Source organism: Macaca thibetana, chromosome 2 (assembly GCF_024542745.1).
Source record: "Macaca thibetana thibetana isolate TM-01 chromosome 2, ASM2454274v1, whole genome shotgun sequence".
In the NCBI taxonomy this organism is placed as follows: Eukaryota; Metazoa; Chordata; class Mammalia; order Primates; family Cercopithecidae; genus Macaca; species Macaca thibetana.
Window position 1 is genome coordinate 14,595,823 of NC_065579.1, and position 18,032 is coordinate 14,613,854.

The following is an 18,032-nucleotide window of genomic DNA, read 5'->3' on the forward strand; positions in this document are numbered from 1 at the left end:
GGAGACCATGTTTTAGAGAGCAAGAATATAAAGTAGAAAGATTAGCCTTAAAATGAAGAAAATCACTTCTTTCTTGAAATGATGATTAGAAGGATAGGTATAGAGGAAATCAAATTGAGGGAAGAGTCAATGGAGAATTTCATGTTGAATGACAATAAAGAAGATAAGTTAGGTCATCTGGTAATAGAGTGGATGAGCACAACTGAAAACCAAGTGACCTAGCTTTAAGTCCTGGCCTGGCTATTAACCATCTGTGAAACACTGGGCAGATCATGTAATTCTCTGGTTCCCTGTTTCCTCATCCATAAAATAGGAGGGTTGACCTAGGCATTCTAATGTCTGTGATTTTCAGAATGGATTTTCATATAGGAAAGCTTGAGGTTGTAATCTTCAGGAGCATAGACAAGTGTTGAAACAAGGGTGAAAGTGAAACAAAGAATAGGATAATGGTGTCCTAGTAAATGAGCTTTGGGGGAGAGCCAGGAAGCTCTGATTTGTAGTGTTTGCCCATTTCTGAGATGTGAATACCCCATCCACTTCGCAAAATTCCTGAATATTTAACAGTTGACTGTCTAGACAGGTGCAAACTGAAGCCAGCACATCACTGAACAGATTTGCTAGGTAACAATAAGAATGAGTACCAGATTAGTTACATGCATTTGTCATAGACTAGGTCTAGTGAAGTTCCTGGACAGTATTCGTGGCCCTCAGGAGAAGGCCAGAGACAGTTTAATGAAGCAGTTGGCCAAGTTTGGAATCTAAGAGAATCCAAGTTCTTGGGGGATTGTTGGGGTAGGGGTGGGACAAGAGTTAAAGGAATCCACACTGAGTAGGAACATTGTTGAAGCACACACTGCCTGGGGACCAGAGAATACTCAAAAATTTAATTATAGTTTCTACTGTTACCAGTATAGTGCGTCTTAAGCAAATAGCTAAAGTATATTTTTATTTTTAACTCAATTTAAATGTTGAAGCTTAATTACAATTCTGATAAAGAAAATCCTTCATTTCTAAAGAGAAAAAAACAAGAGTTCATCTATAACTGTATAATGGGAATTCAAGAAATAAAATATACATTGAGAGCAAAACCCTTAGTTCTCAAGTTAACATATTTACTTTTTGAGATTAACTTGAAAAGTTAACAATTTTCAGATTTTTTTAACCCATAGTTTTTAATCTATGATTAAAATGTTTATTATAATTTGTCCAGTAATACATTGTGGCTGACAGAGTTTTTTCTTCTTTACCTAGAAACTAATTTTCCAGTATGGGATTGACTATCTTATAAAGAGATACAGCCTTGATAAAGGTCCCTTTTCACAAGTATTTTAATGAGCTGCATCACTTATAAACATTATCTTTCCTTCACTATAATAATTTTTTTCTACCTTATAAAAATGTGTAAACCAATAGATTAATATTGGAAGTAAGTAAAAAACCCATAAATGGATATGGAGACTAATAGTATACCATCTCGGACTTTTTAAAAATCACTAAAATTTAGATGTAGACATTGATCTTGGATTTATTTTATTTTAGATGGAGTTACAGTTGAATCATTTAAAATTACCATTGAGGCAGTTTTAATAAATAATATATCCCATACCAAATTATTTGTGACAGTTGTCATTTTGAGAAGTCTGAGGATTCTCTAATTAGTCTATTATGCCAGGTAAATTTTATACTTTAAGGTCATTGTAGTCTTCTCATTTACTCAGTACCACTCTTCGGAAGAACTGAGAGTTAATGAAACTATAGTTTTTTCCCCTACATTTTATAGAAAACAGATTTCACTTTAACCAGTTTAAGCTGTGGCATCATTGATAATATTAGGTGTGCCAGCCATTATGGCCAAACTTTCTTTACCAAGTGATGCTGCATGGAATAGCTAATTGTCGAACTTCTGCAGAAGTTGGATAACAGTTCAAATGTACTCTTGTATCACAGAGTCCAATGAAAAGCAAGAGAGATTGTTTTTCCGCTTGGCTGCCAAACGCTGTGCCTCTGATTCCTGTGTTCCTTTCTATATTCATTTTGAATTGAACATAGAGGTCAATATTTCCTCTTTTTTTCTCCCTACCTCTCCCCTTTATCAACTGTAGGTATTCAGCATGTTTTTGGAAACGCTAGTGGATTTCATACAAGTCCACAAAGATGATCTTCAAGATTGGTTGTTTGTACTGCTGACACAACTACTAAAAAAAATGGGTGCTGATTTGCTTGGATCTGTTCAGGCAAAAGTTCAGAAAGCCCTTGATGTTACAAGGTAATATTTTTTTCATATATTTCAAGTTAACCTGATAATAACTAGGAATATCTAACCCCCATATTAATAGTTCAGATTTCTGAGTCCCTTTGAACAATTTAGATTGCATGGACTCCATTTGAAGATTGTTAATTATGCCCACTCATATCGTATATTTAACGCAACATTTTTCCTTGGGTCAAGCCCTGCATTTCTTTTATAAAAATTGTATTAATATTGGTTGACTAGTTCAAGGTGGTGTTTTATCTTAATTGATATATCAGCAGCTGGGCATGGTGGCTCACACCTGTAATCCCAGCAGTTTGGGAGGTTGAGGCAGGCAGCTCACTTGAGGTCAGGAGTCTGAGACCAGCCTGGTCAAAATGGTGAAACCGTATCTCTACTAAAAATACAAAAATTAGCCAGGTGTGGTGGCAGGCATCTGTAAGCTCAGCTACTCGGGAGGCTGAGGCAGGAGAATCGCTTGAACCCGGGAGGTGGAGGTTGCAGTGAGCTGAGATTGTGCCACTGCACTCCAGCCTGGGCAACAGAGTGAGACTCTGTCTCAAAAGAAAAAGTAAAAAAAAAAGGTATCGGCAAAGTAAGGTTGAAGATTGAAGATTTTATTTAGTCTACTATGAAAAGTATTTTCTGTGTATTTAAACAATGTTTTATTATGCATTTAAATATTCTAAATCTCTTTTCAGAAGGTTTTGAACCAATGATACAGTTCTACTTTCTTGTGTAGATTGTTGAAATAAGAAACACTTATTTCAAATATCTGTTTACTAGGTTGAGGTGAGTTAGAATTCAGATTTTAGGTGTAGAGAAACATTTCTGAGAATGTTAAGCTTTTTGCTGAATACATTTTTCTGATTAAATCTATAGTTGAGGCAAGATAGGCTATTATTTACTGTAGTGTTGCTTTTTGTTTGTTTGTTTGTTTGGGATGGACTTTTGCTCTTGTTGCCCGGGCTGGAGTACAATGGCGTAATCTTAGCTCACCGCAACCTCTGCCTCCTGGGTTCAAGTGATTCTTCTGCCTCAGCCTCCAGAGTAGCTGGGATTACAGGCATGCACCACTATGCCTGGCTAATTTTGTATTTTTAGTAGAGACTGGGTTTCTCCATATTGGTCAGGCTGGTCTCGAACCCCCGACCTCAGGTGATCCGCCCACCTCAGCCTCCCAAAGTGCTAGGAATACAAGCATGAGCCATTGCGCCCAGCCTGTGGTGGTGCTTTTTAACCCAGTACTGAGTACAAATTCAGATGTTCATATTCTTCTGAGGATGCATTTATTGTATACTATACCAGATGGTTTATACCACATGCAGATACTACTTCATGGATGTTTTTTGGATGACATTATGTTTGTATTAAGCATAGTCTTTTGCTATTACATGCGTACTTGCTAACTAAATTTTTGTTTTGCTTTGCTTTGTTCTCGTTTCAGAGAATCTTTTCCAAATGATCTTCAGTTCAATATTCTAATGAGATTTACAGTTGATCAGACCCAAACACCAAGCTTAAAGGTAAAAATTTGAGATCTTTTGAAGACATTATAAGGAATTGAAATATTTATTAATAAAGTTATGTTGATATTTGTATTTCTGTCACATGAGAAGCTGTTCAATCAGTGGGTTTTGTTTTTATAAACTTTCAGACAGTCAAGCCAGCACTTCGGGACCAGCTTCACTCTTTTTGGAGCTCCAAGGTTTTATTGTTTTTGTTTTCATTTGCATTATTTCTTTTCTTAACTCTCTGCAGTGTTTGCATCTATATTCAACTACTAACCTTTGTAAGCCTTTTACGCATGCACATATTTGATTTCAAATGTTATTTAAATGCAATGCCAGACTCTGAGTCTTTTGGAGAAACTTAATGGTAATACACATTTGGAAGGCATCACAGTATTGCCATCTAACCCTAAGCTGGTAATGCAAACGCACTCTATAAAGTCTTATCTAATTTTATGTTTGTGATTTCCCATTAATTTTTTTTTTTTTTTTAAGTGTCAGGCATTTTAACAGGTATTTTAGGCAAAATGTCAGTTTTGCCTATGTATTAACTAAACACAAATTTTTAAATTTAACCTCAGTCCCTTTCTTCAAGTATCCTTAACTGAAATAGTAAGTTTTTTTCTGATGTATGCGTAACATTTGGAATTATAATTAACTTTCTCATTTGTTACATACACACATTTTCCAGTTAATGTGAAAACTAAGTGGATTCCAATTTGTGATTTAAAATGATGATTAAATTTTACATAAAAGAAAAAAATTAATGTACAAGAATAGCTCGTGAATTCTTTACTAAAGGGTTTTTTTAGTGAGTTTTATTAAATGAGATTAAAGTCAGGGAAATAACAAGCATATGTACTTACACAAGTCCTTTATTTTTCTGCTCTATCCTGCACGAAACATATTTCTACAAGCATTACTGCCCAGGATTGATTTTTCCCTTAAGTTTCTGAATGCAATTGTGCCTCAGAATCACAATTACGTTTCTTATCAGGGTTGACTTTGTAAACCGAAAAGTGTCTGAGACAAGTCTCAATCAATTTAGAGTTTGCCAAGATCGAGGATGCATCCAGGAGAAAGAGATACAAGCTACAGTAGGGTCTGTGGCCTGTGCTTTCTTCCAGAGAAGGCTTTGAGGACTTTAATATTTGAAAGAGAAAGAGCCAGCAGAAGGGGAAAGAGGAACAGTCAGGCATTCATCTAGTGTTCAGTAAATCTGATCTTACATAAGAGAAAGTAAACATAGAGTAGAGGAAGAAGTCAAATATGTGTTTGTCTCTGGGTGAGTGGGGGATGATTTCTAGTCTCATCATTGTCCTCTAGCTGTGAAGATAAACTGTTAATTTACATTGTCAGCATGAGGGATACCACCTGAAGAGCTGTGTAGCCTTCTATCTTGCAGCTGTCTGTGTATGAACAAATGGGAGGCAGTTTTTTGGATGACTCAGTTCCCAAGCCTAACTTTTCCCTTTGGCATAGGCCATTTTATTTTCCTTTCACAACTTACACTCAATATAATGTTGTTTTCTTAGAGCTGCTAGGGGAAAGAGGTTTCATCTGTTTGATTTTGAAAAGGGACTTGCAGAAGAGTAATTTACTTGATATTATTAATAGATATTTTTGAACTCAAAATGACCAAGGCATTGTGCTAGGTGTTCCTGGGAATATAAAGTTTGTAATTTTATCATTATTACCTATAATATATAATAAACTCTAAACAGTAATAAAAGTTATGATATAGGTACCTGTAGTGGTGTTCAGGTGCTACACCTGAAATGTATGTAGAGTTAACTAGGTGTGGTAGTTCATGCCCATAGTCCTAGCTACTCAGGAGGTGAGGCAAGAGGATTGCATGAACCCAGGAGTTGAGGTTACGGTGAGCTCTAATCACACCACTGCACTCCAGCCTGGGAGCCTCTTTTTTTTAAGAGACAGAGTGAGACCCTGTCTGTTAAAAAAAAAAAAGAAAAAAGAAGAAGTAAAGAAAGAAAAAAAGTAGAAAATGTATATAGAGATGTTTCATGGGCCAGTGCAAATGAAGGTATAAACCAGCTTAAATAAGGGTGAGGCTGGACACAGTGGCTCACACCTGTACTCCCAGCACTTTGGGAGGCTGAGGCAGGTGGATCATCGGAGGTCAGGAGTTCGTGACCAGGCTGGCCAACATGGTGAAACCACGTCTCTACTAAAAATACAAAAAGTTAGCCGGGCGTGGTGGCATGCACCTGTAATGCCAGTTACTCGGGAGGCTGAGGCAGAAGAATCGCTTGAACCCAGGAGGTGGAGGTTGCAGTGAGCCGAGTCTTTGCCACTGCCCTCTAGCCTGGATGACAGAGTGAGACTCCATCTCAGAAAAAAAAGAAAATCACTTTTCAACTCTTACATCAGTGTTTAGAATAGCAGGGAAAAGTTATATTGGAGCCATACCTTATGCCAAAAATAAAACCAGCTTTCAAGTGGGTGACAGGATTATGTATAAAAATTTTTAACAGATTATAGAAAACCACATGTAACTTGAGTATCAGATCTAGAAAATTTTTTTATTTATCTTTCAGATAAATGATGGACGTTTATATAAAATTTTACATCTCTTTTCGAGTGTAATGTGATTACATGTCAAGAGGAAGAAATGGGGGGAAATGGCAATACAAAGTGATTTTATTTGAATTAGTAATACTTTAAAGATAAATGTAATTTTTGCTGACCTCTTTTTCTGGGTTTCACAAACAAAGAATTTCACATCCCTTAGCAGCTAGATTGTTTTTCCTTCTCTGAAAAAGAATGCATGTTTGCTGTGTTAAAATTATAAACTAGGTATAATCTAGTAAAATATCCTGATAAATATACATGTTCAAATGATTATATATGTATTATGGTTATGTTGCCTGTTAGTATAGTAAACACATACTTTCTGTGAAACCCTTGTAAAATTTTGCATGACGATAAATTGCCAAGGCACTGCATTAATTGAATCTCACATAGTGTTAATAAATATATTCAGTTATCGATGGTGGCAAATTATAAACAAAATATATTGATGTTCATTTTTTGATTTAACATAGTCATCTTCCATCTATTAACACTGAGAGAGGATGACATTGCTTCAGGAATTCAGAATATTGGCCAGGGAATGGTGGCTTTTACCTGTAATCCCAACGCTATGGGAGGCCAAGGTGGGCAGATCACTAGAGCCCAGGAGTTCAAGACTAGCCTGGGCAACATGGCAAAACCCCATCTCTACAAAAAAAATTTTTTAATTAGCTGGACGTGGTGGTGCATGCCTGTGATCTCAGCTACTCGGGAAGCTAAGGTGGGAGGATCACTTGAGTTGGGATGTCAAGGCTACCAGTGAGCTGAGATCACACCACTGCATTCCATCCTGGGTGACAGAGTGAGACCTTATCTCAAAAAAAAAAAAAAAAAAAAAAAAAAAAACAGAATATTATGTGCTATCATAATTTAATTGTGCCTGGTACTTTAAAACTAACCAGAAATCTCTTTTCCTGTCTACTACACATTTCTGATGGCTAATAGGTTAACTTTTGGTTTTTTCAATAAATTTATTTAAAGTTACAAATATGCCTTTTAATTGACAAGTAAAAATTCTATATATTTATGGCATATAACATGTTTTGATATATGTATACATTGTGGAATGGCTAAATCAAGTTATTTAACGTTTGTATTACCTCATAAGTGTATCTTTTTTTGTGGCGAGAACACAAAATTCACTCTTTTATCAATTTTCAAATATACCATATATTGTTCTTAACTATAGTCACCATGACGTACAGGTCTCTTTTTGTTGTTGCTGATTATTTATCAAGAGAAACTGTTTCTTACCCCACATATTCATAATTCATAGTTCAGAAACACAAGTTAGTTACAAACTTCTAGGTCATTCAGCCTGAAGAAATTCTTTATATTCCATAATCCCTTTGCACCCTGGAAGATACCAGCCTTTCTCATCTCCTCAAAATCTTTCATGGAATCATAATTTCCATAGAAATCTTCATGTGCCTTCTTGCCTGGTTTAGCTACAGCAAACTTATAAAGAGCTGCTACCCCCAGGGATACAATGAATGCTCCTACAATATGAAATTGCAGACATTTGGCCAGAAGACCGTGCATCTGAGATTTCATCATAGCACTGGGAGCCATGGTAGTTGCTGTCCTTGATATCTATATCAGCCTCTACACCAACATCTTCCTGGCTGATGGAGAAATCGTATCTCTTAAACCTATTACTCCTGTCTAACTAAAATGCTGTGCCTTTTGACCAACATCTCTCCAGTCCCCTACCCTCCATTTTACTCTCTGTTTCTATAAATTTGACTTTTTTTTACATGCTGCTTGTAAATGAGATCATACAGTATTTGTCTATGGCTGGCTTATTTCATTTAACATATTGTCCTCCAGGTTTATCTTCATTATCACAAACAACAGAATTTCCTTTATAAGGCTGACTAGTATTCCATTGTGTATATATATATACCACAGTTTCATTATCTTTTCAGCCATTGATAGACACTTACGTTGATTACTTTTTTTTTTCCTGAGGCAGAGTTTCGCTCCTGTTGCCCAGGCTGGAGTGCAGTGGTGTGACCTCAGTTCACTGCAACTCCGCCTCCCAGGTTCAAGCGATCTCCTGCCTCAGCCTCCCGAGTAGCTGGAATTACAGGTGCCCACCACCACGCCCAGCTAATTTTTGTATTTTTAGTATAGACAAGGTTTTACCACCTTGGCCTGGCTGGCCTTGACCTCCTGACATTAGGTGATCCGCCTGCCTCGGCCTCCCAAAGTGCTGGGATTACAGGCGTGAGCCACTGCGCCTGGCTGATTCCATATCTTGGTATTATGAGTAATGCTGCAGTGAACATGGAAGTGCAGATGTCACTTCCACATTGTGATTTCATGTCCTTTGGGTATATACCCACTATGGAATGCTAGATCATATGGTGGTTCTATTTCTAATTTTTTGAGGAACCTCCATATTATTTTCCATAATGGCAGTACTAATTTACATTTCCACCAGCATTGTGGAAGAGTTTCATTTTCTCCACATCATCACCAACACTTATCTTTCATCTTTTTGATAACAGTCATTCTAACAGGTGTGAGGTGAATATCTCAAATGTGGTATTAGTTTGCCTTTCCCTGATGAATACTGATATTGATCATTTTTCCATACACCTGTTGGCCATTTGTATGTCTTTCTTTGAGAAATGTCTATTCGGATCCTTTGCCCATCTTCTAAACAGTTTATTTGTTTTCTTGCTATTGAGTCATGTGAGTTTCTTACATATTTTGAATGTTAACCGCTTATCAGATGTATGGTTTACAGTACAATATTTTCTCCCATTTTGTAGTTGTCTCTTCACTCTGTTGATTGTTTCCTTTGCTGTGCAGAAGCTTTTTAGTTTGATGTAATCTCATTTGTCTATTTTTGCTTTTGTTGACTGTGTAGAGTTATAAATACTTCTTAAAATTCGTTATGAAAGAAAAATGTAATTTGATCTCTTTTTTTAACGGGAAGGAGGAAGGGAAAAATGTACACGTGTCAGAACCTTATTTTAATATTTTACTCCCGTGAATTTATTCAGTATGGCACTTCCCAGAGACCTTATTTCACCTGAGTGACAAAAATGACATTAAAATCAATACTAAGGGAAGAAAAAACATAGAAAAACATATTACCTTTAAATTTGACAATTTCTTCTCAAGTTTCAATCATACATTTAAACCTTCATTATTCTAAGTCAGCAAATTAGCATTTAATATGTGTTCAGCATCCTTGCTGTATCCAAGGACTGTGTACTGTGTCATGTGCTGTTTCTTAAGTGCCCAGGTAGAACATGGTGACTTTAGTTAATAACAATGTATTGTATACTTGAAAATTGCTAATGAGGGGATATGGAATGGGGAGCTGTAGGTCAAAGTGTACATAGTTGCAGATCTATAGGATGAATAAGTCTAGAGATCTAACAGACAACATGAAGACCATAGTTCATAATATTGCGTTATATGTGGGATTTTTGCTAAAAGAGTAGATTTTAGGTGCTCTTGCTAGACACACAAAAGGGGTAACTGAGATAATGGATTCATTGATTTGCTTGACTATAAGAAACATTTCACTATGTATATGTATATCAAAACTTGTACACATTAAATATATAAAACTTTAAAATTGAATTTATAAAAAGAAAATTGCCAAGAGAATAGATTTTAAGTGTTCTCACCACAAAAAAAATAAGTATATGAAGTAATGCATTTATTAATTAGCTCAATTATAGCCATTCCACAGATACATATATTTCAAACATCTGCCTTCCGTGCACCTACACATCAAGAATTACTGGGAGAATAGGCCGGGCACGGTGGCTCATGCCTGTAATCCCAGCACTTCGGGAGACTGAGGTGGGCAGATCATGAGGTCAGGAGTTCGAGACCAGCATGGCCAACATGGTGAAACCTCGTCTCTGCTAAAAATACAAAAAATTAGCTGGGTGTAGCGCCTGTAATCCCAGCTACTCGGGAGGCTGAGGCAGGAGAGCTGTTTGAACCCAGGAGGCGGAGGTTGCAGTGAGCCAAGATTGTACCATTGCACTCCAGCCTGGGCAGCAGGGTGAGACTCTGTCTCAAAAAAAAAAAAAAAAAAAAAAAAATATATATATATATATATATATATATGTATATAAACCTACACAGAACATTTTTATCCACAGAGGTGTTGTCTTTTCTTCACTGGTACTTGTGTAACTCATTTTTGTGACAGTTCTTTTGGAAGGCAGGTCTAACAACTGGTAGACTCACTAAGGAACCTCATCTCATTATGTGAGTCTGTGTTTAACAACAACAACAAAAACAACTATATTGCCCACCTTGATTGCTACCTTGATTTGCCATACCTTTTTTTTTAAAACACTTTGGTTCATTTTCCCAAAAACAAAATTACAGAGTTAATAAAGACTAGCTCCCTGTGAGGCTGGCCAAGAGTCAGCCATAAGCTCTGAGGACTGATTTAAGGAAATGTTTATAATCTTGTCAAGATAGTCTTCAGCAGTTGTTCAAACCTTGGGAATGAAACACCTGGGACCTCGAAGTTCTGATTGTGTGTGAAAAACAAAAGTCATCAACACTGTCATATACTTGTACCTCAGGTAGGTAGGTGATTGTATCACGTGGCTGGGCATGATGGCTCATGCCTGTAATCCCAGCTCTTTGGGAGGCGGAGCTGGGAGGATTGCTTGAGGCCAGGAGCTCAAGACCAGCCTGGCCAACATAGTAAGACCCTTTCCGTATATAAAAAAATAATCATCATCACCTGATTATTTTTGAAATGTTCTCTAATGTCTCACAATAACCATCTTTCTGTCCTTTCTCTTTGTGCTTTCCTCTGCAGGTGAAGGTTGCTATCCTTAAATACATAGAAACTCTGGCCAAACAGATGGATCCAGGAGATTTTATAAATTCCAGTGAAACTCGCCTAGCAGTGTCTCGGGTCATCACTTGGACAACAGAACCCAAAAGTTCTGATGTTCGGAAGGTATGTTTTAATATGAGGTTTAGAAGATAAATTGGGAAAGCAAGTCAGTTATTGTGGATTGCCAGTGAAGTAAGCTAATATTTTCAGCACCTTAGCAGTTAGCAGTGAGTTATGAAGAGCTTTTTAAAAAAATCTTTAAAATTGTTTCAAATTTTACCCAATTAATGTGAGTGTAATTTTCAAACCTAGAATCAAAAGTAGCTGCCCTTACAACGATTCTCACTCTAATTTTATAACCATTCAGAATATTTCAAATCATTCCCCTTGCATTTACCTATACATTTCAAATAAGAGCTTACACTATTGTTTGATTTATCAATTTTTAGACTTTTTTTAATCTATTGATAAATGTAGACATTAGGTATATCCATCTATCTTGATAAGTGAGGACTTAGCTTTCTCATACTTTCTGTATCCTTTCTAAGGTATTCATAAAATACTTATGAATCAATTACTAGTTATCAGTAGAAAAGATTTACATTTGACTATGCAGGTATTCACTTCTATACCAAGTGATTTGCGACTGCTTTCTTTCTTATAGAAACGTTATTTGTCCTGGAGTTGATAATTTGCCTTGCTTTTTCATTTGCCTACTTTTTTTTTTTTTTAAGTATCATAATATTTTCAACATCTCTGCTATACGTGTATGGCTATTATTTTTCACATGCTCAAAAACATAGATTAAACTTATTTTATTTTCTAGAGAGCTCCTTCCTAGACATTCTGTTGTTTTCTCCAGTTTTGACATGTTTCTCCCCAGGCCTGCTGCACACACGTCTGCCTGCAATTTCTCTTGAGCATCTTCCTGAGACTTATCTTCATCCCTGTTTACTTCTTGCATCTTTTTTTTTTTTTTTTTTTTTTTGAGACAGAGTCTCGCTTTTTCACCTAGGCTGGAGTGCAGTGGCATGATATTGGCTCACTGCAACCTCCACCTTCCAATTCAAGTGATTCTCATGCCTCAGCCTCCTGAGTAGCTGGGATTACAGGCACCCACCACCACACCCATCTAATTTTTGTATTTTTAATAGAGATGGGGTTTCACCATATTGGACCAAGCTGGTCTCAAACTCCTATCCTCAAGTGATCTGCCCACCTCGGCCTCCCAAAGTGCTGGGATTACAGACGTGAGCCACTGCACCCAGCCTGTTTCTTGCATCTTGTATTTACTTCTATTTACTTTCTTTTCTGGTGAATCATTTCCATCAACATTTGCTGCAAAAGGAGTACACATAGGCCGTACGCAGTTGGCTCATGCCTGTAATCTCAACACTGGTAGGCTGAGGCAGGGGGATTGTCTGAGCTCAGGAGCTTGAGACCAGCCAGAGCAACATGGCGAAACCCTATCTCTACTAAAAAATATTAAAAAGTGGGTGCAATGGCATGCACCTGTAGCCCTAGCTACCTGGGAGGCTAAGGTGGGAGGATCACTTGAGCCCAGGAGGTCGAGGATGCAGTGAGAAAGATCATGCCACTGCACTCCAGCCAGGGTGACAGAGTGAGACCCTATCTAAAAAAAAAAAAAAAAGTACACAGAATATACATTTTTTGTGATCTTTATTTCCAGTGACGAGCACTGCACCCAACAACAGAAGAATATTCTTCTCCAGTACACTTGGAACATTCTGCATGCTAGGCCATGAAACAAATCTCAATAGATTAAAATGCTAGAACTAATACACAGTATGTTCTCTGACCACAATAGAATGAAATTAGAGTCAATAATAGAAAGGAGTTTGGAAAATCGACAGACAGCTCACTCTTAAGTAATCAGTGGGCCGAAGAGGAAATCAAAAGAGAAATAAGAAAATACACTGAGAAATACATTGAGATGAATGAAAATGAGGACATGGCATACCAAAATGTATGGGATAAAGCTAAAGCAGTGGTTCTAGGGAAATTTGTCACTCTTAATGCCTACAATAAAAAGATAGCTCTCAAATCAGTAAAATCAGTAATCCAATTCACCACCGTAACACACTGGAAAAAGAAAAGCATACTAAACCTGAAGATAGCAAAAGGGAGGATATAATCAAGATAAAAGCAAAAGTTAATGAAATAGAGACTGGGAAAACCAGTGAAACCGAAAGCTGGTTCTTTGGAAAGATCAACGAAATTGACAAACCTTTAGCTAAACGTATCAGGGTAAAAAGAGAAAACATTCAAATTACTAGAATTATAAATGTACTGGGTGTGGTGGCTCACACCTGTAATCCTAACACCTGGGTGTGTGGTGGCTCACACCTGTAATCCCAAGGTAGGAGGATCACTTGAGGCTGGGAGTCCGAGACCAGCCTGAGCAATATGACCTCATCTATGCAAAAAAATTCAAAATTAGGTGGGTATGGTGGTGCCTGCCTTTAGTCCTAGATACTCAAAAGACTGAAGCAGGAAGATCACTTGAGCCAAGGAGTTCAAGGGTGCAGTGAGCTATGATCGTGCTGCTGCACTCCAGCCTGGATGATAGTGAGACTCCCAACTCAAAAAAAAAATGAAACCGTAGTCGTTATCTATTGTAGTAGGAAATCACTAGAAAATGTCTCAAGCTGATAGTGAAGAAATAATTGTATAGGCCTGTCAATCCTATCAGTAAAAACAAGCATTACAAAAGGGGACTCTGGAAAGCTGAAAAAGGGAATTAAGATTTATAAAATGATGGTCAGGCACAGTGGCTCACGCCTGTAATTCCAGCACTTTGGGAAGCCGAGGCAGGTGGATCATGAGGTCAGGAGAGCAAGACCATCCCAGATAACATGGTGAAACCCTGTCTCTACTAAAAATACAAAAAATTAGCTGGGTATGGTGGCACACGCCTTTACTCCCAGCTATTCAGGAGACTGAGGCGGGAGAATGGCCTGAACCCAGGAGGCAGAGGTTGCAGTGAGCCGAGATCGCAGCACTGCACTCCAGCCTGGGCAACAGAACGAGACCCTGTCTCAAAAAAAAAAAAAAATATATATATATATATATATATAAAATGTTTTCTAAAACTGTTTTTTAAAATCTGTAAATATGTATTTGATTTAAAGACTTAAAAATTATTTTAATATGACTACTGAGCTTACAAAAAAATCTTAGGTGAAATGAACAAATTCCTAGAAAGATACAAACTACCAAAACTGACTCAAGAAGAAGTAGATAGTATGAATAGAACTCTAACAGGAAATTGATCCAGTATTCAAAAACTATGCACAGGCCAGGCACAGTGGCTCACACCTGTAATCCCAGCACTTTGGGAGGCTGAGGCAGGTGGATTGCCCGAACCCAGAAGAGACTAGCCTGGGTAACATGGTGAAACCTTGTCTATACAAAAATTTAATTGAGTGTGGTGGCATACGTCTGTAGTCCCAGCTACTCGGGAGGCTGGGGTAGGAGGATCATTCGAGTCCGGGAGGTCGACGCTGCAGTGAACTGTGATCACACCACTGCACTCCAGCCCGAGTGACAGAGCAGCACCCCATCTCAAAAAAAAAAACATAAAATAAAACTGCAGGAAGAAAAGCCCAGGCTCAGATGGCTTCATTGGTGGTAAATTCCACCAAACAATTAATAGCAATTCTTCACACATTCTTCCAAACAAGCAGAAGAGGAAGGAATACTTCCCAGTGTATTCTGTGAGACCAGTTTTATTCTGATACCAAAACTAGACAGAGACATCACACATCAAAAAAACACTACAGACCAGCATCTCTTTATGAATATGAATGCCTTAATCTTCAACAAAATGCTGGCAAGCCAAATTTAGCAACATATATAAAAGAATTATATACCATGACTCTGTTAGTACGTTTTCATGCTGCTGATAAATACATATTTGAGACTGGGCAATTTACAAAAGAAACGTTAAATTGTACTTAGTTTCATGGGACTCGGGAAGCCTCACAATCATGGCAGAAGCCAAGGAGGAGCAAATAATGTCTTACGTGGATGTCAGCAGGCAAAGAGAGAGAGAATGAGCCAAGTGAAATGGGTTTCCCCTTATCAAATCATCAGATTCGTGAGACTTACTCACTACCACAAGAACAGTGTGGCGGAAACCACCCCCATGATTCAGTTGTCTCCCACGGGGTCCTTCCAACACATGGGAATTATGGGAGTATAATTCAAGATGAGATTTGGGTGGGGACACAGAGCCAAACCATATCAATGACCAAGAGGGGTTTATCCCAGGAATGTAAGGTTAGATTAACATCCAAAAATCTATTAATGTAATATACCATATCAATAGTAAAAATACAAAAACCACATAATCATCTCAATAGACACAGGAAAATAAAACACTTAAAACAGGAATAAATCTTCATGAACTCGGATTTGTCAGTGGATCCTTCGATATGGTATCAGAAGCTTAGGCAACAAATGGAAAAACAGATAAGTTGGATTTCATCAAAATTTCAATTTTGTGACAGTCCAAGAACAAGAATACTGATGTGACTATAGAAATTATTGGCACATTTTTAAGTCACGGAGTAATATGATTTATGTTTTTAAAGATTATGCTGTCTGATGTGACAAAAATGGACTAGTATAAGGGAGAAGAAAGAAGAAAAGGTAGAGCTGATACTGAAAGGAGCCTAAGTCCTCATCTGTTGTAGGAAATCACTAGAAAATGTCTCAAGCTGATCAATGAAGAAATAATTTTATAAACCTATGAATCCTAACTATTTGTAAAAGCAAGCATTACAAAAGGGAACTCTGGAGAGCTGAACAATGGAATTGAGATTTATAAAACCTTTTCTAAAACTGGTTTTTAAAAATCTGTATATATGTATTACTTTGATAGAAAGACTACAAATAGAAATTTGTATTTCTACAAAAAAGAAATATGAAATATATCTAGTAAAACAAATATGACATTAGGAAATTTAAACCACAAGAAAGGAACGATACGATCAAAATACACTAACGCTATGTATTTTATGTCATGTGGTGTTAGTACAGAAATAGAGAAATAGATCAATGGAACATGAAGGAAGGTCCAGAGACACTTAGGTTTATATAGGAGATTAGTTCATTATGCAAGTGTCACTTCAAGTCATGAGGAAAGGATATACTCATTGGTAAAGGGTTTGGGAGCAATTGGGATGTCTGTCCCTACAGGGGAAATAAAACTGAATCTCCAAACCAAAGTAAACTAGATGGAATAAAGTATATATTAACACTTACTAGTTCATTTGCTCAAGTTTACTTGTGGTCCATTCAATGTGGTGGTTCCAAAAAAAGTATGAGATTGTAACTTTTGTTTTCAAACTGCAAATATTAATAGCTTTATTTAAGCACTATTAACATGTTAGATACCCAGAGTATATACCCACACAACTTATACTTTTTTGTTTTTAACAAAATGTGCTCATATTATAGCACTCCTTTTTTTTTTTTTTTTTCCTTCCCTTTTGAGATTAAGTCTCAGTCTGTCTCCCAGGCTGGAGTGCAGTGGCACGATCTCTGCTCATTGCAACTTCCACTTCCCAGGTTCAAGAGATCCTCTGGCCTCAGCCTCCCAAGTAGCTGGGATTACAAGCACACACCACCACACCCAGCTAATTTTTGTATTTTTAGTAGAGATGAGGTTTCATCATGTTAGCCAGACTGGTCTCAAACTCCTGACCTCAAGTGATCCACCTGCCTTTGCCTCCCAAAGTGCTGGGATTACAGGTGTGAGCCATTGCACCTGGCCTGTTAGAGCAGTCTTATAGTTTTTCTTCAACAGTATATAATAGACCTTTCTCAATTTCTACATTGAGAGCTATATCATCTTCCAAGATTGATTGTATAGTATTCCATCGTTCCAATATAACATAATTTAACCATTCCCCTTAGTGTTCTATATTCAGGTGTATTTTTCATAGAGTGGGTTCAGAAAGGTCCAAAATGAAGTGTGCAGATTTGGATACAAGTCATGTGATCATAAATGATTTGAGTTTCTCCTTAATTAAGTATATAATTTGAATTTCAAAGTTTGGCTTTTAGTAATGCAGTTGATCACTTCAGAAGCAGAAAAGAATTGTATAACTTTTCTTAACTGATATGAGTAAGCTGTATTTTGTTCCCATTTCCACAGAACATACTTTAGCTTCAAATTGTAGAGTTGTTATGTTAACTGCTTGTGAGAAGATTAGATATTATTTCTCCTTGTAATCGTTTATTGGAAAAACTAAAATACTGTAGTAGTATGTAACAGAGTAACCCTGGAAACCGTCATGGTTAACTTTTCCGTTGTCTATTAGGTAATATTTGTTACGCTTTTCATATTCCCTTCTTACCTTCAAAAAAACTGGTAGGTTAATTTTTTTTTTTTTCCTTCCAGCAAAACAGTTTGAAAGCAAATAAGAATATCTTCCTTTTCCTTTTTGGGAAAGATGGTCAAGCTTCATGCTATTGAACAGCAATGTAGGGGAAGAAAATGGTCTCGTTTGAGTAACAAAAATATATTCATCTACTGTATGCCTTTGTTTTTTAGGCAGCACAGTCAGTACTGATTTCATTATTTGAACTCAATACCCCAGAGTTTACAATGTTATTAGGAGCTTTACCAAAAACTTTTCAGGATGGTGCTACGAAGCTTCTTCATAATCACCTTCGAAACACTGGCAATGGAACCCAGGTAATCCTTACTGATTTTCTTGGCTGTTATATAATGTGATGGTTGATTTAACAATAATTGCTTTCTTTTATACGAGGTAAACTTGATCCTTAATATATAATTTTTGCATCTTTATTT

At 37.0% G+C, this 18,032-nt stretch overlaps 1 protein-coding gene across 50 annotated transcripts in view; it reads left to right on the forward strand.

Annotated features, from left to right (window-relative positions):
* CLASP2 (cytoplasmic linker associated protein 2) overlaps nucleotides 1–18,032 on the forward strand; it is a 222,363-nt gene that overhangs the window by 151,785 nt on the left and 52,546 nt on the right. For 31 of the 50 annotated variants that reach the window (XM_050779327.1, XM_050779331.1, XM_050779338.1 and 28 more), the window contains 4 exons: nucleotides 2,103–2,266; nucleotides 3,699–3,777; nucleotides 11,168–11,311; nucleotides 17,772–17,915. In XM_050779327.1, the coding sequence (XP_050635284.1) occupies nucleotides 2,103–2,266; nucleotides 3,699–3,777; nucleotides 11,168–11,311; nucleotides 17,772–17,915 (531 nt within the window). Of the gene's footprint in view, nucleotides 1–2,102; nucleotides 2,267–3,698; nucleotides 3,778–3,908; nucleotides 3,960–11,167; nucleotides 11,312–17,771; nucleotides 17,916–18,032 lie in introns of all 50 variants that reach the window. The other 19 variants (XM_050779319.1, XM_050779320.1, XM_050779322.1 and 16 more) reach the window with 1 other exon arrangement.